Source organism: Stomoxys calcitrans, chromosome 5, assembly GCF_963082655.1.
Source record: "Stomoxys calcitrans chromosome 5, idStoCalc2.1, whole genome shotgun sequence".
In the NCBI taxonomy this organism is placed as follows: domain Eukaryota; kingdom Metazoa; phylum Arthropoda; class Insecta; order Diptera; family Muscidae; genus Stomoxys; species Stomoxys calcitrans.
In genome coordinates, this window is record NC_081556.1 from 50,866,994 (window position 1) to 50,891,634 (window position 24,641).

Genomic DNA, 24,641 nt, shown 5'->3' on the forward strand with positions numbered 1-24,641 from the left:
TATTGCCCATTTGCTGTCCCCAACTTTTAACATTAATATTAAGTATCTCTGCAAAATTTCAAGCGGCTAGCTTTATGCGTTCGACCTCTATTGTGATTTAGATAGACGGACGGACATAGCTATTTCGAATCAGAATGTCGAGACGATCCAGAATATATATAATTTATGGGGTCGCAGATCAATATTTCGAGGTGTTACAAACGAAATAACTAAGTTAGTATACCCCCATCACACACCCCCCATGGTGGTGTGTATAATTATTGACCTACGCCGTATTTGCTTGAAGTATGTCATAAAATATGACCTGTTTGTCCTTAATTGAGCACTAACGATGGTAATACTGTGAGGGTTTTTTTCATGGACTCTGAAACCAGAACGGGAATCACTCGTTTGACGAAATATTGATTAAAAAAACTTCATTTTGATGGCAATTAATAGCAAACACAAAATTTATGCAGAGAAAATTGGTATATATTGTTCGGAAGTTTCAAATTTGTATACAAATTTATATCCATGGAAACAAATAACACCTACACTTCACAAGGTATTGCATCATGGTCTAAATATAGTCCAAAATAATGTTCATCCCTTAGAAGACGATGATCCGAACGAGCTATGCAGAAGGGCCGAAAGGGTCTTGCATATGGCATATGACTGGGCTAGACCCAGAGGTCTCAATGTTAACCCAGAGAAGACTGAAATATGCCTGTTCACGAGGAAGACGAAGGTGGGCCAATTTAACGCACCACGTTTCCTCAATAAGATAATTTCGATATCTGACAAGGTCAAATACTTAGGAGTGATCTTGGATAGGTAACTGAATTGGAAGTGTCACATTCAGGAGCGTTCTGAGAGGATCACAGATATTTGGCACTATGTGGACGGGTCGTAGGCTCGAAATGGGGCCTGATTTGAAGGATGGTACACCTGCTCTACAAGAGCGTGATTAGACCAATTCTTACTTACGCCTCAGTAGTTTGGTGCACTGCTATGGAGAAAAAGTGCAACATATGGACCATACAACAGGTTCAGACAACATGTTGTCTTGGCATAGGCGGAGCGATGAGGCCCACTAGGGCACAGGAGACTATTTTATATATCCCACCCATTGACATACAGATTAAGTATGATCCAGCCACTACGGCTATGAGACTTAAGGCGATGGGAGAATGGATTGAGGATGGGAACAACTCATACCATCGCGGTATAATCGAGGCGACGATATCCGATCGGATACCTGAGATGAACCTTGAAGTCGAGTGCGAGGCACTGCTGCCATCCGGAGAGTCTTGTATTGCCAGTATTGCCATCTGGAAGATCATGTTATACAGATGGATCAAAGCTAGGGCACAGAATGGGTCTGGGGGTTTGCATTGAGAACCCAGGAACTGAGATCTGTTTTAGACTGCCTGACCATAATACGGTCCTGCAGGCGGAGATCCGGGCGATCACGGAATGCGTGAAGTGGTGTGGTGCTAACGTGGTGAGGTGTGGTGAGGACGTCGAGTGTAAACATCTTTACCGACAGTAAAATTGTCATAAGGGCAATAACAAACAGGACAGTAAAGTCACGAACAGTCTTGCAGTGTAAGAAGGAGATTAACGCCTTCTCTGAGGATGAGCAAATCCGCATCGTTAGGGTCATAGGCCGGGCCATAACGGAGTAAGGGGAAATGAAAGGGCAGACGATTTAGCGGTGAAAGCCAGAGGACTGCCGTCAATAAACTTGGTTAACCCGAAGCCTTTCGGGTCGACGCAGTCCGAGTTAAGGGAGTAGGCGACGATTGCGCATGCAACATTGTGGAACAGCGAAACGGTCGGTAGGACGGCGAAAATCCTATGGGGCAATCCAAATCGTGAGAAGACGAGGGAAGTAAGAAGGAGGTCAGTATGGCTATTGGTATCATAACGGGACACATAGGACTACGACCTCACTTATATAAAATCGGTGCAGCAAGTGATAGCATGTGTGGGGAAGATGATGAGACGTTGGAGCATTTCTTTTGTCATTGCCCGGCTTTCGCGTCTAACAGACACCGGTACTTAGATGGGGACACAATACCAGACATGAAACAACTTAGGGGCGTGGCATGGAAAATAATTAAGGATTTTGTAAGTAGCACGGAATTCCTAACATAGATTTTTGATTTTTAGAGCGCTCAACAAACCGATTATTGACTATTGCACTCTCATTCCACAGTTACCTAACCTAACCTAAATTGTAAAAGAAGGAGAAGCAGTTCGAACCTGGTTCTGCTAGTCTCATATATTTAAAAATTAATTTGTGTTTGTTTGTAGGTTTGTTTGTGTGTTCCTTATAGACTCAGAAACGGCTGAACCGATTTTCTTGACATTTTCACAGATGGTGCATAATGATCCCGTGGTGAAAATAGGGTACAACATTTTTTGATATCTGAAGGGGAGCGACCCCCCCCCTCCTTACCCTAATTTTCAGAAACGCCAGATTTCACAGATGGGTAGTGCGATTTAAGCGAAATTTTGTGTGCTCTCATATAGTACCCTAAAAATAAAAATTTGGTATCCAAATTTCGGATGGCGTACCTAGGGGAGCCGCCCCATTCTAAAACCTACCAAACATATATTTAGACCAATCACGACAATATGGGACTCAAATGATAGGTATTTAGGATAAGAAAACGTATCAGATATCCAGTTGTCGGACCAAGTGTTACGGGGACCACCCTAACCCCTAAAACACCCCTAAATCGGACATATTTTCCGACCATGGCAATATGGGACTCAAATGGAAGGTATTTACGAGTAGAATACGAATCTAACATCCAAATGTGGGACCACGTTTCTGGGGGTCCACCACTTCCCCAAAACACCCCCCAAATAGGACTTAATTACTGGCCATGGGAATATGGGGTTTAAATGAAAGGTATTTGAGTGTAGAATTCGAATCTGATATCCAAATAGGGGACGAAGTGTTTGGGGGCCGCCTCTCCCCAAAAATTTGGGTCTCCCCAACAATTTGGGTCTTCAATACAGTGGTGCTTGATATTCATAGTTTTAGGGTACATACTCCAAATCGGACATATTTGCTGGCTTTTGCAATAAGGGGTTTAAATGAATGGTATTAGAGATAAAAAAAGGAATTTGATATCCAACTTTGAGACCAATGGCAATATGGTGTTCAAATAAATGATATATCGATATATAAGAATAGAGCACGTTGCTGATATATTTTCAGGGCTTAGTGTTTGAGGGACTACCCCATTCCCCAATACACCCCTAATATCGGGTATATTTGCCGACCATGTCAATGTGGGGCTTAATTGAAAAGTATTGGGGCGTAGAGAAAGAATTGATACCCACTTTCGGGACCAATTTTCTGGGGACCTTCCCCTTCCCAAAATACCCCAGAAACAGCAATTTTTTATTGATCGTCGCAATATGGGGCTCCAATAAAGGTATTTGGGAGTAGAATACGAATTTGATATCCAAATGTAGGACCATGTATTTAGGGCTAACCCCTTTTCCAAAACACCTCCCAAATGGTAAAAATTTTTCGACCATACCGATGAGTGGTTCAAACGAAAGGTATTTGAGATTAGAAAACGAATTTGGGGGGAGCGGGCCCGGGTCAGCTATTTAAGTATAAAATAAAATTCCATTATATTAAATGGTGTCTTTCTCAATGTAAGGTAAAGACTATCTATTTTTGTATCTCTCTAAGAAACTTTCACCAACCGCAGTAGTCAACTCGTCAGACTCACCTAGAAAAGAATAAGCAATTAATAATTTAAAATTAAATCTGTTTGAAATGGAACATGGCAGTGAGCGACACGATAATATACCCCTTCTTCTGCATGGAAAATCTGTCATTTGAAAATTTACAAGATATATGGCCATTCTTAATATATTTTTCTCAGTGTATCCTTGCTTTATTTGTTGCTGTCACTTTTGGCTGCATTTGCGTTGTAGATATGCTTGTAGCCATTTGATTTGCGCTCACAAATCGCAAATATATTATGTCTGTTAGCATGCATTATAGGCCATAAATAGCAAATTTTTTTTTTAATTTCGTTTAAAGGGTGTGGAGGAATGTTTTGATATGCCTGCAAAGATCCACGTGACTTAATTTTTTCTGATTAGATAAATTTTTTGGCAGACTATCCTTGTGTCTTCTTTGGCGAACTCCAACTGGCAGCCTAAAGTCGAAAGTGCTAACAACTGAGGGAAAGTCTCTTCGAGTCATGTCGTCCATAAGCCATAAACTAATTATTCAAATTTCGGTGTCGGACTGAATAGTTCGCCAAAAACAGTCAAGTGAATCAAGAACTATCAGCGACCAAAATGTTTATACGCTGTGTTTGCTTTGAAGCAGAGACACGAGACTGCGATGTTATTCAACAGATAGCATAAAAATTTAGTAAGCAGGGAAAATAAATTTAATTTTGAATTATACTACAACTATTCAATGATTAACAACAGGTTTGCATAGTAAAAGTATTTTACAAGTCGATGGACACCTGGACGTCTATGTTTGGTATTAGCCTCATCCATCTCACTTAGACGTTTTCGTCCATTGTGACACCACAGGAACAGAAGAAGGAAAATGCCTTGCTTTAAAAAGCCCAATAATTTACGAATGTTCACATCCGCTAAATCAGACAGGTTCTCAAAGAAACGAAAACCGAAAGTGGAACTCCTTCTGACTTCTAGTGCGGGACACACACACTGAAGGTGTTCTATAGTCCCTTCTTCTTTGATGTCCTTATAGCTTCTGCAAAAGTTGTCCTGGCCTTTAGTCTGTCAGCAAGTTTTCTGATTCTACAGTAACCTGTGACGGACACAATGAATGAGACGTCTGTTCTAGCCAATCGCATCAAAACGGTAGCCTTTTCAAGTCTAGATCAGGCCACATAGTTGTGGAATGTTCACAGCCCCATCTTTGTAACCATTTATCATTTGTTGTTCTTCGGGCCTGGTCCTGAAATCTTAGCTTACATTACAGTGTATTATTTCAGTGTATCTTTACACCGTTTACTTTACCCTTTACAATCCCATGGTAGCCGGTTGTACGCACCGGTTTGACCCGATGGATTCTTCATCGCTAAGGGCTGCCGCCTCAGTGTACATGTTCGTCCATTTTTCGTCATGGGAGAGGCATATCCCGGAGTGCCTCTCAGCACGCTTCTGGACCGTGCCGGGATTAAAAAAACCCGGACCCTGGTTCTGTTCGGTTTGCCAGAACCGCCTCCCTCATCGGTCGGTATCGGTGAGGTGTAACCGGTGCATTGAGTGGGTACATATCCGATCTTGCTCTAGCCTTACTTCACTACGGAAGTATAGTCAAACTGAATATGTTGCAAGGTGCTGTGCGAACACAGACAGCAGTGGATCACAATGATCGTTGTCGTCACCTTTTGCGACCTCGTCGTCGGACTATGTGACTCCCCGACCTCTCCCGTGCGGCAATATACGCATCAGCAGCATCCCAGCCCCAATATTAGCAGGTCAGTGCAGGGAAGTGTATCTTTTTCACAATTGTATTGCAATGATCTGAGAGGAAAGATCGACGAGGTAGTAGACTTTATGAATCGGAAGAACATATTGGTTGCAGCGATCCAGGAGATAAAGCTGACCAACACCTGCAGCTTGCACAGTTGTTACGGATACAATGTAAGGATCGCTTAAGAGACGGGGATGGGGGATTGGCCTTCGTGATACACCATTCCGTGCAGTATAGACCCATCTCGCCTGCATCTGGTTCTAGTGACCCCTACATGGAATGCATGGGGATTACAATCAGGTCCGGTTCTGCCGAGATAGAGCTATACAACGTGTACATACCGCCAGTTGGTGGCTGTGTCTCAATTAATGGCCAGGCTTACAAGCCCGACACAAGTGGTCTACTATATGGCCATAATCGTCTGGTTCTATGAGACTTTAATGCGCATCACATTTCATAGCATTCTCCCCTAGGTAAGGACCAGCGGGGCATAGCTTTGGCAGAGATGATTGAAGGCTCCACGTTTTGCACAGTGAATGAGGATGCCCCAACTAGGATTACGAGGAGGTGTAGCAGCTCGCCACACATTTCCATTACATCCCCTGATCTCCTGAGTGACGTATCCTGGAAAGCCGTAATTTCTTTGGAATCAGACCACCTTCCCATAATTCTCACCAAAGACCGACCACCCCACTTCATAACCTCTGAGCGCCGGACGTTTATCAATCAGAAGCTGGCCGATTGTAGTCGACTTCAGAGAGTACACTAATCGCCACTTCAGTGAACTGACACCTACCTCGGATGTGCTAAATTTTGAGACATCATTAACGCGGCAGGCGCTCGCTTTATACCAGACGGTCGAACACCCCAAGTGCGGCCACGTTGTTCACTACAAATGCGCGTGAGTTGAATGCCGAGCTGACTGTGATAGTCGATGGAGAAATGATGCCGACCATCAAGTGTCCCAAAATATTTGGCGTTTTATTTGACAGCTCTTACATATTCTCCCTACGTGCCACAGCAATTTGCAATAAAGTCAAAAGCAGAAACAAGGTCCTCAAAACACTTGCCGGCAGCACTTGGGGTGCTGGCAAAGAAACCTTGTTGACCACGTACTAAGCAATTGGCTTGCCTGTGGTAAGTTATGCAGCGCCAGTGTGATCTCGTGAGCTCTGTGACGCGCAGTGGAATAATATTCAGATCTGTTAGAATGCCGCCCTTCGAACTCCAGTTTTCATGTCACATCCAACAGGAGACAAAGATCCTACCAGTGCGAAGACATAACTACATGCTGTCTAAGCAATACCTTTTGAACTATTATCGCAGAGACCATCCAATTCATAATCCTGTGAAAGGGTATCCAGCGGCCAGAAGCATTAAGGTAGATCTACATGATCTAGAGAGTGAGGTTCAGTGCTAGAAGAGAGAACTTCAAGATCAAGCGACATATCAAGCAGATCAAGCAGACAACATTCATGCAGACACGGTAGCAGATGCAGTAAATGGCTACCGGGTGAATGTAGTCCTTGGAGAACGACCGTCCCCCATTGCACCTGAAGAAATTGACCTCCAACGGCAAACCAGAGTAATTCTGGCTTAATTACGTTCCGGCAGATGCAGCCGCCTCAACTCCTACAGAGCAAGGATTAAAGCCGACGTGCAAGATGTGGGTTCCGATTGTGACCAAGGACCACACGACACACTTCACCTGTTTAACCGCCCAGACAGACCCACTGGACTCAGACCCAGATCCATCTGGATGTACCTCATCTTAGGGTTCCTAGATCTGGACACTCAACAGAATCAAGCAGACGAAATATAGAACACAACAAACAGCTACAACAACAACAGTGTATCTATCAGATCCATGATGAAATTTATTCTTTTTGGTCTGATTTTAAATATACCAGTATTTATTCCGAATACTGACTTGATAGGTGATCTGAAACCGATATGTGCTCTAGCCGATTTCGATGAAATTCAGAACATTTCTCTATATTACTATTGTGACCTACTCGGCCGCTATTTGGATTATCTTCCACAATCACCAAGCTCGAGATTTTATTATTTTCAAGATTGGGGGAAATAAACCAGTTTTTAGCTGCCCGTTTTTAGCTTAGTGTCGTGAATTGTAGAGGCCTCGCTCCTCGTGTAGGTGCCTTAGTACCAATGGTACAACCAGACATGTAACTGAGAAAAATACAGGAAAACAAGTGAAGGTGGAGGCCAACCGAGCCTTTAAATACTGGTGGTCCATGAAGGATAGTTGAAAGGAGTTAAAATTGGAAAAGAAACAAGTAAAAGCGTGCTAAGTTCGCGCGAGCCGATTCTTATATACCCTCTACCATGTATCGTATTTGTCAAGTTCTTTGTCCGATATCTCTTTATAGGCTAACAAAGAATAATGGATGAGAATTGCTAGGCTATTGAAGCTACACCAAGTTATGAACCGATTGGAGCCACACTTAGTTTGGCTGTTGAAGACCTAAGTGGAAGTCATTGTTCAGCCAAATCGGATAATAATTGCGCCCTGTAGAGGCTCAAGAAGTAAAATCGGGAGTTCGGTTTATGTGGAAGCTATATTAGGTTATGAACCGATTTAGACCATACTTGGCACAGTTGTTGGAAATCATAACAAAACATGTCATGCAAAACCTCAGCCAAATCGGATAATAATTGCGCCCTCTAGCGGCTCAAAAAATCAACATACGAAATGGGTTCATATGGGAGCTATATCAAGTTAAATAAATATAAGGGACAATATAAGGGAGAAAATGGCACAAGGCACGCCACAGGGGGGCATTTGATCGCCACTCCTGTGGGTGACCACCATAAATGACTTATTACGGATGCTGACTGAGGAGGGATTTGAACCCGTCTGCTAGGCAGACGATGTTATAATACTCTAAGGGATAAGGATCCGTCCGAACTATGCAAAAGGGCCAAAAGGGTCTTGCATATGGCATATGACTGGGCTAGCCCCAGAGGTCTCAATGTTAACCCAGAGAAGACTGAAAGATGCCTGTTCACGAGGAAGACGAAGGTGGGCGAATTTAACGCACCACGTTTCCTCAGTAAGAAGTTTTCGATATCTGACAAGGTCAAATACTTAGGAGTGATCTTGGATAGGTAACTGAATTGGAAGTGTCACATTCAGGAGAGTTCTGAGAGGATCACAGATGTTTGGCACTATGTGGAAGGGCCGTTGGCTCGAAATGGGGCCTGATTTCGAGGATAGTCCACTGGCTCTACAGAAGCGTGATTAGACCAATACTTACTTACGCCTCAGTAGTTTGGTGGACTGCTATGGAGAAAAAGTGCAACATATGGACCATACACCAGGTTCAGAGAACATGTTGTCTTGGCATAGGCGGAGCGTTGAGGACCACACCCACTAGAGCAATGGAGACTATTCTAGATATCCGACCCATTGACATACAGATTAAGTGTGAGGCAGCCACTGCGGCTATGAGACTTAAGGCGATGGGAGAATGGATTGAGGATGGGAGCAGCTCATACCATCGCGGTATAATCGAGTCGACGATAGGAAACCTGGAAGGAAGGGAAGAGGTTTCCGATCGGAAACCTGAGACGAACCTTGAAGTCGAGTGCGAGGCACTGCTGCCATCGGCACAATCTTGGATTGACGGAGCCCTAGTATTGCCATCTGAAAGATCATGTTATATAGATGGATCAAAACTAGAGGACAGACTGGGCCTTGAGGTTTACGTTGAGACTGAGACCCAGGGACTGAGATGTGTTTTAGACTGCCTGACCATAATACGGTCCTGCAGGCGGAGATCCGTACGATCATGAAATGCGTGAGGTGCTGTGGTGCTAACGCGAGGACGTCGAGTGTGAACATCTTTACCGTCAGTAAAATTGCCATAAGGGCAATAACAACCAGGACGGTAAGCTCACGAACAATCTTGCAGTGTAAGAAGGAGATTAACGCCTTTTCTGTGGATGGGAAAATCCGCATCGTTTGGGTGCCGGGCCATAACGGAGTAAGGGGAAATGAAAGGGCAGACGATTTGGCAGTGAAGGTCAGAGGACTGCCGTCAATAAACTTGTTTAACCTGAACCCTTTCGGGTCGATCCAGTCCGAGTTAAGGAAGAGGGCGACGAATGCGCATGCAACATTGTGGTACGGCGAAACGGTCGGTAGGTCCGCGAAAATCCTATGGGGGGATTCAGATCCTGAGAAGACGAAGCTATTACTGAAAATGCAAGAGCAAGAAATAGGTCAGTATAGCTATTGGTAACATAACGGGACACATAGGACTACGAGCTCACTTATATAAAATCGCATGTAGGGAAGATGAAGAGGCGTTGGAGCATTTCCTTTGTCATTGCCCGGCTTTCGCGTCTCACAAATACCGGCACTTAGGTGGAGACACAATACCAGACTTAAACCAACTTAGGGGAGTGGTATTGAAAACAATCAAGGATTTCGTAAGTAGCACGGAATTTTTTTAGAGCGCACAACAAGCCGATTACTGGCTTAGGTGTATGTCCATAGTGGCATGGAGCGGATTAATATCTACACCCTCTTTTTAACCTAACCTAACCTATATCAGATTATGAACCAATTTGGATCATACTTGGCATAGTTGTTAGAAGTCCAAACAAACCATTTAATGCAAAATTGCGCCCTATAGCGGCTCAAGGCACAGGTGTCGCAAAAGAAATGCGGAAAAGGGGTGACTCATGTACCTCCTTTGAAATTCAGGATTTATGTATACAGTATGGAGGTTCTAAGGGCCTTGACTCTAGGACTCAGGCTACTGGACAAGATGGTGTTTCGGGAATAAAGAAGCGGACGAACATAAATATATTTCAGTTTCGCTTAAGTGCCATTTGTCGAAACACGGAACATATTAGATGGGATGGCCAGTGCAGTGTCGGTGTCGAGGTAAAAATCTATATATGCATGCCAGACTGCCAGGCCTCTCTAGCCTAACATTGACCGAAGGAGTCTGAAGTACCTGATAGGTTTGTTAACAGGTCAGTGAGAACTATTACAGGAGTTATAATTGAGCACTATGCTATAGACTAGCGGCGCATATGGAAATCCCGATCAATGATATTTGTAGAAGCTGTCTTGGCGAGGATAACTGAAGGACCACGGACCATTTGCTTTGTTCATATCCGGGACTATAGGGACACCGGTTTTCTATTTTATGAAGGTTTTCGCCGATTTGGGTAAACTTGAGTATTTCTTGTAGGTCTCCTTAGAGATTAATAAAATGAAATTGTTTCGATAAGGAATGCCACGAAATCTTTCACGTGCGGTCAGTGTAAATAGATGTTCAGGACAACTGCTTGACAGACGCCAGGTAGACACTTGGTGGGAGTGGGCCGCTGCTGTTGTTGTTGTAGCCACATTTGCAAATGTAGTTGGCGATCCTCGTCAAGCTCGTTCTGGCCTATAAGACCGATCGCAGCGGCAAAATGATGGCCATTGGTTATTTAAAGGCGCCAATAACTCGCCTTGTTGTATCGAGCATCATCGGTACTCAGTACTTAAGCAAGAGCCGGTTCCACACGGCCTCTTACTGAGACTCTCCACTCGATACCGCTGATTGTCCGCGACTGCAGTTGCAGCTATTCCTGTTGGTGCGCCCTGTAGCTCTCAGCTAAGCTTCTCGTTATGATGATGAACACCACACAGATTGAAGTTCAAAGTTCCAGCCTGTGCGATGCTCATAGTTATCCCGTGACGGGATAGAATTTCACTCTATTCTAAGTTGTAGCGTTGGACACACTTTCTGGTATCCCCAATTTTATCTGTACTACCTAACATCACATTTCATGTGCGCTGTCACTTTCCATTATCACATTCTTGTCGTCTATGTTACAGAATTCTTCTGTCGAATACGAATATTCCTAGTGTAATTATCCTTAAGGCGATATTTTTGTTGTTGTTTTCCTTGTTAACTGCTACATGCATGTGCGACTATGGTGCACAAATGAGGTATGGTCGTGATTAGCAAGGCTGTTGCCACCGCTGCGACAGCAGTCTCCCAACACTATTTGCTCGTTTCTTGTGGCAATTGATTTGGATCTTGGCGGCGTTTATGCTATGCGCTGACTATGACGGGATTTTGGTTGGTGCCACGTTTTTCGTGGTGTCTTGCTTGTCATTTGGATGGCAGACGTTGTCGTTGTAGTCATTTAATTTTTGGCAAGCTACAATCCAATGTTATTAGATTAATTTACAAGAGAGCAGATACAGATGTGGCAGTGCGAAAAAGAAAAACTTCGTTGGTGATGGTGATGAGAGTGGCAGATTGGTTTAGTGGAATCGAGAAATTGATGTGTGAATACATTTTTTAATAGTATATTGTGATTTCCCTATGAGCGATGCGATGCAAGGTTTACTGAAAGGGGAATTCTTAGAAAAGTATGCATCAGGAATACAAAAGTGACCAATATTTGCTGAAGCTACGACCTTCGTGCCTAATTTCGCTAGGATCGTTCGACAAATGTCGATATTATTGCAGGATTAGTCCAAATGGGACGAACATACATACTGGTGCTATATCCAAATCTGATCCGATTACTTCAAATTTTATTAAACTTCGTTTCTTGGCCAAAAAATATGCCTATAATAAATTTGTAGACAAACTAAAATGGGCAGAAAGACAGTCAGACGGGCGGACATAACCCATTTGGAACGGCCTACGACTTGCATCAATAAGAAGTATTTATGAAAAGAGGCTTCATGCGGAAAGCCTCTTTCAATCGAACGCTATCGTGATTTTGGCTATCTGTTGAACGAATGGACGAATGTGGGTAGACTGACTTATCCGATTAACGAGGAATGGGTAGAAAACAGTCTTGTTGCATTTGAGGGTTTCTATATAAAAAATAGTCATTAAAATCCTTTTTTGTTGCTAAAGTGTCATAAAATGTTAGGAAAATTTTTATATCTACCACCATAGGATGGGGGCATACTATTCTAGTCATTCCGTTTGTAGCACCTCGACAAAATCGTCTAAGACCCCACAATCTAGCAATGTCCGTCCGTCCATCTGTCAAAATCATGATAGCGGTTGAACGTGTAGAGTTAGTCGCTTGAAATTTTGCGCAGATACTTAATTTTGTAGTAGGTCGTTGGTGATTGCAATTGGGTCATATCGGTTCAGATTTATATATAGCCCACATATAAACCGATTTCCCGATATGACTTCTTGAGCACCTGGAAGCCGCAGGGGCTCCGCTTTAGCTGAAATTTTGCATAAAGTGTTCTGTTATGACTTCCAACAACTGTGCCAAGTACGGTCCAAATCAGTCTATAACCTGATATAGCACCCACATAAACCGGTCTCTCGATCATTCTAGTTCGGTTCCTAGAAGCTTTAATTTTTTTTGGTTTGACAGAAGTTTGGCTTGAAGTTTTGTACAAATTTTTAGCAGATTCCATTGTGGTGGGTTCCCAAGATTCGGCCCGGCCGAACTTATACGGTTTTACTTGTTATACCCACCACCGTACGAAAGGGGGTATATTAATTTAGTCATTCCGTTTGCAACACATCGAAATATCAATTTCCGACCCTACAAAGTATATACATTTCTAATCGTCGTAAAATTCAAAGACGTTTTCACGATTTCCGTGTGTATGTCCGTCCGTCTGTTGTAATCACTCTAGGGCCTTCAAAAATTGAGATATTGAGCTGAAATTTGGCACAGATACGTCTTTTTGATGTTTGATGCATGGTGGTTAAGTTCTTGAACGGACCAAATCGGATCATATTTGGATAAAGCTGGTATATAGACCGATTTTCCGATAAAGTGTCGAATGCCCATAAAAACTTTATTTTTTATCTGATTTTGCTGAAATTTTAAACAGTGAGTAGTTTAAGGCTTCCCGACAATTGACCCAAATATGGTTCAGACCGGACTATATTTAGATATAACTACCATATAGACCGATCTCCCTATAAAGGGTATGAAGACAATAAAAGCTTTATTTATGACCCGATTTCGCTGAAATTTGCAACAGTGGATTATTTTAAGCCTCCCGACACCTGAACTAAATATCGATTAGATCGGTCCATAGTTAGATATAGCTGCCATATAGACCGATCTGCCGATAAAGAGTCTGAAGCCCATAAAAGCTTTATTTATTACCCGATTTCACTGAAACTGAAAACGGTGGTTTATTTTAAGCCTCCCGACATCTGACGTAAATATGTTTCAGATCAGACTATATTTAAATATAGCTGTCATATAGACCGATCTCCCGATAAAGGGTCTGTAGCCCATAAAACTTTACTTATTACCCGATTTCGTTGATATTTAAAACAGAGGGTTATTTTAAGACTCCCGACATCTGACCTAATTATGGTTCGGAACGGACTATATTTAGATATAGCTGCCATATAGACCGATCTCCCGATAAAAGGTCTGAAGCCCATAAAAGCTTTATTTTGTTTTATCCGATTTCGCTGAAATCAGAAACAGTGAGTTGTTTTGAGCCTCCCAATATCCGAGCTTAATACGGTTGAGATTGGACTATATGTAGATATAGCTGCCATATAGACCGATGTGCCGATGAAGGGTCTCTAAGCTTTATTTATTTCCCGATTTTGTTGAAATTTGAGATACAAAATTCAACAGTGACTTATATATATTGCAAACTTTGCCCATGAACATTCCAATAAGGAACAGGGGCAAACTTCTCACAAATCAATGAGTGCAGTCCGATTCAAGTTTAAGCTCAATGATAAGGAGCCTCCTTTTTATAGCCGAGTCCGAACGGGGTGCCGCAGTGCGACACCTCTTTGGAGAGAAGTTTTACATGGCGTAGTACCTCACAAATGTTGCCAGCATTAGGAGGGGAAAACCACCGCTGAAATTTTTTTTCTGATGGTCTTGCCAGGATTCGATGATTTATGACCCGATTTCGCTGAAATTTGCAACAGTGGATTATTTTAAGCCTCCCGACACCTGAACTAAATATCGATTAGATCGGTAAATAGTTAGATATAGCTGCCATATAGACCGATCTGCCGATAAAGAGTCTGAAGCCCATAAAAGCTTTATTTATTACCCGATTTCGCTGAAACTGAAAACGGTGGTTTATTTTAAGCCTCCCGACATCTGACGTAAATATGTTTCAGATCAGACTATATTTAAATATAGCTGTCATATAGACCGATCTCCCGATAAAGGGTCTGTAGCCCATAAAACTTTACTTATTACCCGATTTCGTTGATATTTAAAACAGAGGGTTATTTTAAGACTCCCGACATCTGACCTAATTATGGTTCGGAACGGACTATATTTAGATATAGCTGCCATATAGACCGATCTCCCGATAAAAGGTCTGAAGCCCATAAAAGCTTTATTTTGTTTTATCCGATTTCGCTGAAATCAGAAACAGTGAGTTGTTTTGAGCCTCCCAATATCCGAGCTTAATACGGTTGAGATTGGACTATATGTAGATATAGCTGCCATATAGACCGATGTGCCGATGAAGGGTCTCTTAGCTTTATTTATTTCCCGATTTTGTTGAAATTTGAGATACAAAATTCAACAGTGACTTATATATATTGCAAACTTTGCCCATGAACATTCCAATAAGGAACAGGGGCAAACTTCTCACAAATCAATGAGTGCAGTCCGATTCAAGTTTAAGCTCAATGATAAGGAGCCTCCTTTTTATAGCCGAGTCCGAACGGGGTGCCGCAGTGCGACACCTCTTTGGAGAGAAGTTTTACATGGCGTAGTACCTCACAAATGTTGCCAGCATTAGGAGGGGAAAACCACCGCTGAAATTTTTTTTCTGATGGTCTTGCCAGGATTCGAACCCAGGCTTTTAGCGTCGTAGGTGGACATGCTAACCTCTGCGCTACGGTGGCCTCCAACTTATATATTAGACCACTTAATATCCGTTGCTGAATTTGGTTCATATATACTCTAGGTGGTGGGTATCCAAAGTTCGGCCGGCCGAACTTAATGCCTTTTTACTTGTTTTTTTTTTTTAATTTTCATGAAAATTTTTGAATTTTTTTTTTAGATTTCGGAATCTGAATCGGGTTTGGAGTCAAACAATCTTCTCGGAGTGGAGTAAAAATTGCTCGTCTCCTCAGCCCTGGTCAAGACAAGAATATTTACCCTTTTTGGGTCTCAGATCAATATCTCGATGTGTTACACCTGCCTTCTGACTACACTACCGTAGTATATTATCCATCCATTGGAATATATTTATTTAAGTGGAGCGACGATTATCGCACCTATCTCCATGTTGTCTAACGCTCTCTCGATATCCATGAAAGTAGTAATGACGTATTACTCCAGTAGGAGTGACATCTTGACTTCTCCCCGACAATGTCATCCATTCGATCCTCGACAAAGGCAGCTCTTATGGGTACTGCAATATATTTATAATTGACTTCCTCCTGGCTATCTGGAAAATGGATCTCCCTTAAAAGTTTCACTGTCTTCTAGTTGCTAGATTTATAGCAATATTTTGATACTTGACTGGAAAATGAGTCTTTGTCAAAAATTCCACTGTCTTCTGCTTGCTCACGGTGAATGTTTTTTCCTCCCACCTCAGGAAGATGTGATAGTGTCTTTAGAGAGCCCTAAGTGCAACTTAGATGTCTTCAAGGAGCCCTCCAAATCTCAGGAACTCTACTTTTCGCTCCCCGTCTCCTTGTAAATGTCTAGGGTTTCACGATATTTGTCCAAAACCTCTGTCGATCTTCTTCTAGAAAATGTTTAGGGTTTCACAATATTTGTCCCAGAACTCCTCAGCGTTTTCCCTTTCTTCGTATTGGACGTGTCTTCATGAAACCTTCGTTCATGTATTCGGAGGCTGAATCCATTGTGGACCCAAGTTCCCTTGCGTTCGATGTATGTAGGCCTCCAGGAAACCCCAAGTTATGCCAATGTTCCTAAAACAACTCCTGGATGATCTTTCTCTAATTTCTGTACTGAAAATTCATATTGTAATGGTCCAAATAAGAATCACTGTAGGAAGAAGTTCCAGTTTGAAACTTTAGCATGTTCCTCGATTCGGTTGTAGAACGATAGCTTTGTTGCAGCTAACCAAGTTTGTGGACAAAATGCGACCCATAATTGACTCCCTCTTTTGCTAGTATACGTGCTAACACAATCTTACTTTCAGTTGGGGGAGAGATGAGTTTCAAACTACGTGATCTGAGCCATGATACTTTGTAATTTTGTTTTTAACGTGGGTTACTTCATACTTCTGAGCACCATTTCCGTAACGTGACGTACTCTTTTCACATGACGGGGCATTTCTCGCGACGTGGCATACACTTTTGTGTTCTAACAACCAGAAGCCTTAGTTATACCCGGTTTTTTATACTCACCACCATAGAATGAGGTTATACTAATCTAGTCATTCCGTTTGTAATAACTTGAAATATTGATCTGCGACACCATAAAGAAAATACGAGGTCTGATCAAAAATAACCGATTTTCGAATTATTTTCTGTTAGGTTGGTTCCACGTGTCTGTTATATTTGTTGATAATATCTACAATCTTTTCGATTCTTTACAATTCGAAAAAATGGTGAAGACTTCAAGGGCCGTTCTTTGGTATACTACAACATACCTACTTGTATACTTGTGTACTTGTGCCTAATTTATTGCGAAAACGCCTCTATGATACAAATACCACATTAACCACGCTCGACAACACCATCTATCAGCTGTACTTTTCCCAATGCATGTTTTTTTGTACAATGTCTACACAAATTACACTACTTCCATGGTACGTACAAGATTCCATGCATCTGTTGGAAGTTGTATTGATGTCTTTGAACGCTAGACGACGTGTGCAGGTTCGAATCTCACCCGGACTTTGCCGAATTTTTTCATTTTAAAGTTTTTTGCTTAGTGCGAAAATCATTATATTTTACAATTTTTGTTTGTTTCTCTTACGAGACGAGCTCAATGATCGGAGATTTTCTTTGCAAGTGGAAAAAGAAAGCCAAAGAACGCTACACACACCAACCACTATGGGACGCATTTCGTAATTTACAATTAATTATCAGAGTAAGATGCTCGGGAGGAGTAATGCCTCAAGCGTCTTTGCTACTAGTGAGAGAAGGGAGATCGGTCTATACGACTCCACCAAACTCGGGTCCTTTCCAGGCTTCAGTAGCGCGATCACTCTGCCCTTTTTCCAGACATCGGGAACTATAAGAGTGTTCAAAGACAGGTTGCGGACAGTAGTAAGGTACTCAACTCCAGGTAAATCCAGATTCTTCGATATCAATGTAGAGATTCCGCGCCATTCCGATGGTTTGGCGCCACGGATGACATTCGTAATTTCGTTCACGGTAAATTGTGATGGTGGTCCATCGGCTCGGAGACCACGGATACGGCGAGTGGCTCTCCTCCTTGCCCTGTCACTCTCGGAATGCAAAATAAATTGACGGTTGAACAACCTGGCGCATCTCTTTGGATCGGTTACTTCGCCAAAAGTGACTGAGGTCCTGTTATTCCGTCTACCGGGGTTGGAGAGTGACTAAACTGTAGACCACAGCTTGCCTAAACCGGTGACTAAGTTATATCGCTCCAAGTGTTCCAGCCACAAATTCCGCTTATGTTCGTTGACTACCCTGTTTTTTCCAGATCCAGCTCACAGATTCTGGGATTAGTGGGATCCATACAACGAATCCCATCACGCTCGTCTGCGAGTACCACTGCCTGCGCCGGGAAATTGGGCCGCACCTGGGGTATTCAACCGGCTGGTGTAAAGCGAGCGGCTGCTGCTTTAATGATGTCTCGGAATTTCCTCTCGGCAACAAGCACATCCGAAGGGGGCGGCAGTTTACTGAAGCGGCGATTGGTGTACTCTCTGAAGCCTGCCCAATCGGCCTCCTTCAGATTGATAAACGTCCGGCGCTCAGAGGTTATGAAGTCGGGTGGTGGTCGATGGTGAGAATTATGGGGAGCTGGTCTGACCACAAAGAGATGACGGCTTGATAGGATACTTCACTCAGGAGATCAGGGGATGCAATGGAGATGTCTGGCGAGCTGCTGCACCTTCTCGTGGTCCTAGTTCAATATGCTCCGCCACGCTGGTCTGTACCTAGGTGAGAATACCATGAAATAAGATGCGCATTAAAGTCCCCTAGAACCAAAGGATTATGGCCAGATAGTAACCCACTTATGTCGGAGTTGTAAGCTTGGCCATTTGTTGGGACACAGCCACCAACTGGCGGTATGTACACGTTGTATAGCTCTATCTGGGCAGTACCGGACTTGACTGTTATTCCCATGCACTCCATGTAGGGTTCGCTAGCGCCAGACGCAGGCGAGATGGGTCTATATTGCACGAAATGGTGTATCACGAAGGCCAATCCCCCACCTCCATTCCTTGAGCGATCCTTACGTAGCACATTGTATCCGTGACAACTGTGTAAGCTGCAAGGTTTTGGTCAGCTTTGTCTCCTGGATCGCTGCGACTAATATGCTCTTCCGACTCATAAAATCCACAATCTCATCGGTCTTGCCACGGAGACCGTTGCAGTTTAGTTGCAAAAATGATACACTTCCCGGCACTGGCCTGGCGATATTGGGGCTGGGATGCTGCTGTTGCGTATGTTGCCGCACGGGAGAGGTTGGGGGGTCACATTGTCCGACGACGAATACGCAGAAGGCGACGACGAAGAAGCTTGTGGCCCACCGCTGGCTATGTTCGCATAGCACTTCGCAACATATCCAGTATGACTAGGCCAGAGGCCAGATCAAGATCGGAAATGTACGCATTCCATGCACCGGTTACACCCCACCGACACCGAACGATGAGGGAGGCGGTTCTGGCAAACCGAACAGAATCAGGGTCCGGGGTTCTTTTCAATCCTGGCACGGATCAGAAGAAGGGAGGCTACCGTAGCGCAGAGGTTAGCATGTCCGCCTATGATGCTGAACGCCTGGGTTCGAATCCTGGCGAGATTATCAGAAAAACCTTTTTCAGCGGTGGTTTTCCCTCCTGTGTGGTACTATGCCATGTAAAACTTCTCTCCAAAGAGGTGTCGCACTGCGGCACGCCGTTCGGACTCGACTTTAAAAAGGAGACCCCTTATCATTGAGATTAAACTTGAATTGGACTGCACTCAATGATATATGAAAAGTTTGCCCCTGTTCCTTAGTGGAATGTTCATGGGCAAAATTTGCAATTTTACGGACCAGAAGCGTGCGGAGAAGGCAGTCCGGGATGTGCCTCTCCCATGACGAGAAAAGGCGAACACGTACACTGTGGCATGATGCAATCATGTTTTTATACCCTCCACCAAGATGGGGTATACTAATTTCGTCATTCTGTTTGTAACTACTCGAAATATTCGTCTAAGACCCCATAAAGTATATATATTCTTGATCGTCGTGACATTTTATGTCGATCTAGCCATGTCCGTCCGTCTGTCCGTCCGTCCGTCCATCCGTCTGTCTATCGAAAGCATGCTAACTTTCGAAGGAGTAAAGCTAGCCGCTTGAAATTTTACACAAATACATCTCATTAGTGTAGGTCGGTGGGTATTGTAAATGGGCCATATCGGTCCATGTTTTGATATAGCTGCCATATAAACCGATCTTGGGTCTTGACTTCTTGAGCTTCTAGAGTGCGCAATTCTTATCCGATTGAAATGAAATTTTGCACGACGTGTTTTGTTATTATATCCAACAACTGCGCTAAGTATGGTTCAAATCGGTCCATAACCTGATATAGCTGCCATATAAACCGATCTTGGGTCTTGACTTCTTGAGCCTCTAGAGGACGCAATTCTTATCCGATTGGAATGGAATTTCGCACGAAGTATTTCGTCATGATTTTCAACAACTGTGCCATGTATGGTTGAAATCGGTTCTTAACCTGATATAGCTGTCATATAAACCGATCTGGGGATTTGACTTCTTGAGCTTCTAGAGGGCACAATTCCTATCCGATTTTTGCATGACGTATTTTATTTTTACTTTCAAAAACTGTCTCAAATAAAGTTCAAATCGGTTCAAAACCTGATATAGCTGCCATATAAACCGATCTGGGATCTTGACTTCTTGACCCCTAGAGGTCGCAATTATTATCCGATATGCCTGAAATTTTGTACGATGGATCCTCTCATGACCATCAACGTGTTTATTATGTTCTGAATCGGTCTATAGCCTGATACACGTCCCATATAAATCGTTCTCTCTATTTTACTTCGTGAGCCCCAATGGGCGCAATTCTTATACGAATTGGCTGAAATTTTACACAGGTCTCCAACATATAATTTAATTGTGGTCCGAACCGGAACATATCTTGATATCGTTTTAATAGCAGAGCAACTCTCTTCTTATATCCTTTTTAGCCTAAGAAGAGATGCCGGGAAAAGAACTCGACAAATGCGATCCATGGTGGAGGGTATATAAGATTCAACCCGGCCGAACTTAGCACGCTTTTACTTGTTTTGCCTTAGAGACGAAGCCTATTGTAACCGTAAAAAATCGGTTCAGATTTGCATATAGCTCCCATAATGTGTTCGTCCGATTTGTGTGTAATTGGGTACCCGGTCCTGGTTGTCTGACATATAAAATACTCATAATAAAATTTATGGTACTTGCAAACAGTTTTTTTTTTTCATTTCTTATCTTTCAATAAATTTACATCACATATTAGAATAAAATAAATATTTTTCTTAAAATCATGTTTATCACTTGGCTCTACTTTAAACCAAAAAAATAGCCATAAGCCAACAATTTTAAACGTTCTCTTTGAAATATCCTTTATATTCATCCCACAGTTTATGATCTGCTGCGCATATTTCCGCCAGAGAGCCATTTTCTCCCCCATATTCACGGGGAAAGTAATTCCTGGGAAAATGTTCACCCAAATCGTCCAAATTACTGCCACAAAGAAATACCTTAGCAAAATGAAACGAGAAACATTTATAGGTGCAGGTGAATTCTGTTGAGTTGTTGTTATAGACTTACCCGATCTTTTAGTTTACTCGGAAGCAGAGGTCGCATTAAATTTAAGAACCTATGAGCATACGAGCTGAGATTTATGTAATACAAGGCCTTTATTCGAATTGGAATTGCCTTGGAATAGAAAGACAAAATATGTCTCACCAAGCCTGGCGATAGCAGCATGAAATGCTTGGCTGTGGCTTGAGCATAGTCCTGGACTATTGTCACTCCATTGATGCAGGCATAAGGATCATTCACACACATGATTTCACTGACGCTGGCGGCGTATCTGAAAATTTCGTCTACCCCAAACTCTGTGGGTGGAAACTTTATTTGCAAAAGAATGATGCGGGAGCCATTTCCAGGGAAAGGTGTGGGCAGCGAACAGTATGTTCTGAAGATATGTTTAATTTCAAGTTTTTGGTTACAGTTGCCTTTGGCAAGCCTCACCCTGTATTGTGAAAATTCCGAAATTGGGGGTCATCCACATCCACCGGCATAAACCAATCGGGGCGTTTCGATCTCAGGTTACAGAACTGCTCCAATTTTGACTTGGCTTTCTCCATATCGTATTTGCAGCCACGCAGGAACTGCACCAGGAGCTGATCATCATTGCGAATCTTTAACTGGGGGTTTCTTGCAATCCAAACTTTCAGAGTATTTAAATGTTTTGATATTTTGCAAGGCACTTCTCCAAGCTCTTCAAAAGCCACCTTTTGCAGTTCGCTGGGTAAAGGTCTAATTTTTGCCATCCTCGTTGTATCGACACACAGATGGAACTAAATATCAGTTTTTTATCACGCAGCATTCAAAGCCACAAACTTTTTAAATATGTTAAGAAAGAAAACTTTGTTATCAAATGATTGGCGAAAGTCAGGTGGATTAAAACATTAACATTCATGGACAGCGATATATTTGTTGTAAATTTCGTTCGTCGCCAAAATGAATATATTTAAGCTTCAGCATTCTAATCGTTGAAATTCGATTGTAAATTAGCATACTATTTATATCTATTGTGGCACCAAGACAAAAACTAGTTCTGAATCAATCTTCCATTTCGGATGGGTAAGAATGGCACCTGGATCTTTCAGTTGATTTAGATCAGGTGAGGTCATTGGGATCCCATTTATTCAAGAATCCTGAATCTCTGTATTCAACCGTGCTCTATTTTAACGCTGCTACTCGAACAAAGTGGTTGTACTCATTTTGACACATTCACACTGAGAAAAATATTTATATCAAGTGGTTTAATCGGATCAGTTATTATATATGACAAAGATTTTATTATTTTTTTTTTTAATTATAAACGAAATAAACTTTTAATATTCTTTGATTGATTAAAAACACTTTAGAGCTGGTTTTTAACTCGATGGTGCAGAAGTTCCAATATGATTTGTATGAGTTCGATAAACACATGGCGATTAGCTTCATAAGTTTAATGACCGCGTTATGTTGTATTTCTGATTTATTTTATTTCCTGTATGCGTTTTTTAGTGTGCAGGTAGAGGCTATTTGCCGAGGTTTAGTTCATTACGAAATGCTTATTGATTCTCATGTATTCGGTAAATTTTAGCTTCGTAGATTTGTAGACACTCTCAAGTAGCGGGGTGCACGTGAGTTGAGAGTAGTCGTGTCACGCGTGAGTAACATGATTCGTCAGTGAGATCCAAATCTAAACAAGTGATTGTGCGTAAGGGTAATTGAATTAATATTCTTCGTGCGTGAGTGCGAATCACGACTCAAATCGCTAATCACGACTCACGAGAAAATCACGAACCACGAGATATTACGACTCATAATAATATCACGGCACTAAGCACTGAAGATTCAACAGTAGCCAGCATTGAAATAAACAAGTCTCATTACTGGCTGGCTTCCCTACATATGGCGCACGATTCAGAGATTCAGCCTTCAAGCCTTAAGTTGCTGGTTGAAGCCGCTTCTGTAGTGAAGAAGAGCCTCATTGTAGGAAGTGATGCTAATGCAAAAATTGCAAATTTTGCCCATGAAGATTCCACTAAGGAACAGGGGCAAACTTGCTAATGCACATCACCATTTATGAGGAAGTTCGGATGTTAACGAAAGGGGAGCTGCTTATTGAATATATTGTATTAAAAGTTGCAATCTGGCAATTTGTAAAAAAGGGGATAAACAGACCTTTATTACCAGGAACAGGCAGGAGATACTAGATATTACATTTGTATCGAAAGATATAAGCGCAAGAATATGCGACTAGGAGGTGTTGGATGACCACAGCTTCTCTGATCATCGTTATATTAGTTTCAGCCTTCTGGACTAGAAAAGGAAGTTGAAACTACGGAGGATAAAGACATTGTGGTCAAGCGGATCACGAAGGCACTGAATGATTCGCTTGTGTCAGCATGTCCTAGTGCCAAGCCAAGTGGCAAACAGCGAACGCCATGGTGGACCTCAAAGCTGGTTGGTCTAAGGAAGGATTGCAGAAAACTCTTCAACAGAGCGAAAGCCACAAGAGCACAACACATTTGGTATATCTACAAGGCTGAGATAAGAAAATATAAGGGCGAGCTGAGAAAGGCTCATAAAAAATCCCGGGTGGAATTCTGTAGCTGCGTAGAGGATACATCTGAGGGCTATAGGCTAAGAAAGATTCTGTCCTGCAGACCTTTTACGGTGGGGTATATTCAGAAGTCAGAGAATGTATGGACAATGTCTAGTGAGGAAACACTAGAACTACTCGAACGTGGCGCCAGAAGAGGTTGTCACTGGTTTGCATTTGTCGGATGTTATTGGAGAAATTGTGTCTGAGCCGAAAATCCTTTGGGCGATAAGAAGTTTCGAATCCTTTAAGTCGCCAGGCCCTGATGATGTATCACCGGTTGAAATATAAGGTGTGTCTGATAGACTGGTTCCTTGGCTAAGGGAGATATACTCTGCTTGTATAAGCATGCCATATATATCGGTGGGATGAAGGGACACGAAGGCCGTTTTCATTCCGAAATCAGGAAAACCCTACCAAACGAAGGCGAAAGATTTTCGTCCTATTAGTGTTAGTCTTATCTTAGGGCAAAGATCCATGGAGATCGCCTGTCTCGGCGGCAGCATACATATAGTAAAGTCAAGTCCACGGAAACAGTCCTTCACGACCTAGTCGGCTACATAGAGGGTTCTCTCGCTATCAAGGAATATACAATTGTACCATTTCTTGACATTGAAGCTGCTTTCATTAACGTAAAACAATCACGAC

General features: G+C 42.5%; 1 protein-coding gene across 1 annotated transcript; it reads right to left on the minus strand.

Annotated features, from left to right (window-relative positions):
• Positions 1-21,207: 21,207 nt before the first annotated feature.
• On the minus strand, positions 21,208-22,167 carry LOC106095726 (retinol-binding protein pinta-like). The gene is made up of 3 exons (XM_013263035.2): positions 21,866-22,167; positions 21,440-21,809; positions 21,208-21,369 (listed from the first exon to the last, which is right to left on the minus strand). Exons 1-3 carry the CDS (start codon positions 22,165-22,167, stop codon positions 21,208-21,210), a joined length of 834 nt encoding a protein of 277 aa, XP_013118489.2.
• Positions 22,168-24,641: the final 2,474 nt, after the last annotated feature.

Coding starts and splice junctions, on each gene's coding strand:
- LOC106095726 (XM_013263035.2), bottom strand. CDS start 22,167: ATGGCAAAAATTAGACCTTTACCCAGCGAACTGCAAAAGGTGGCTTTT. Junction 21,810..21,865: donor CGGAATTTTCACAATACAGG/GTGAGGCTTGCC, acceptor ACATATCTTCAG/AACATACTGTTCGCTGCCCA. Junction 21,370..21,439: donor CGAGTAAACTAAAAGATCGG/GTAAGTCTATAA, acceptor CATTTTGCTAAG/GTATTTCTTTGTGGCAGTAA.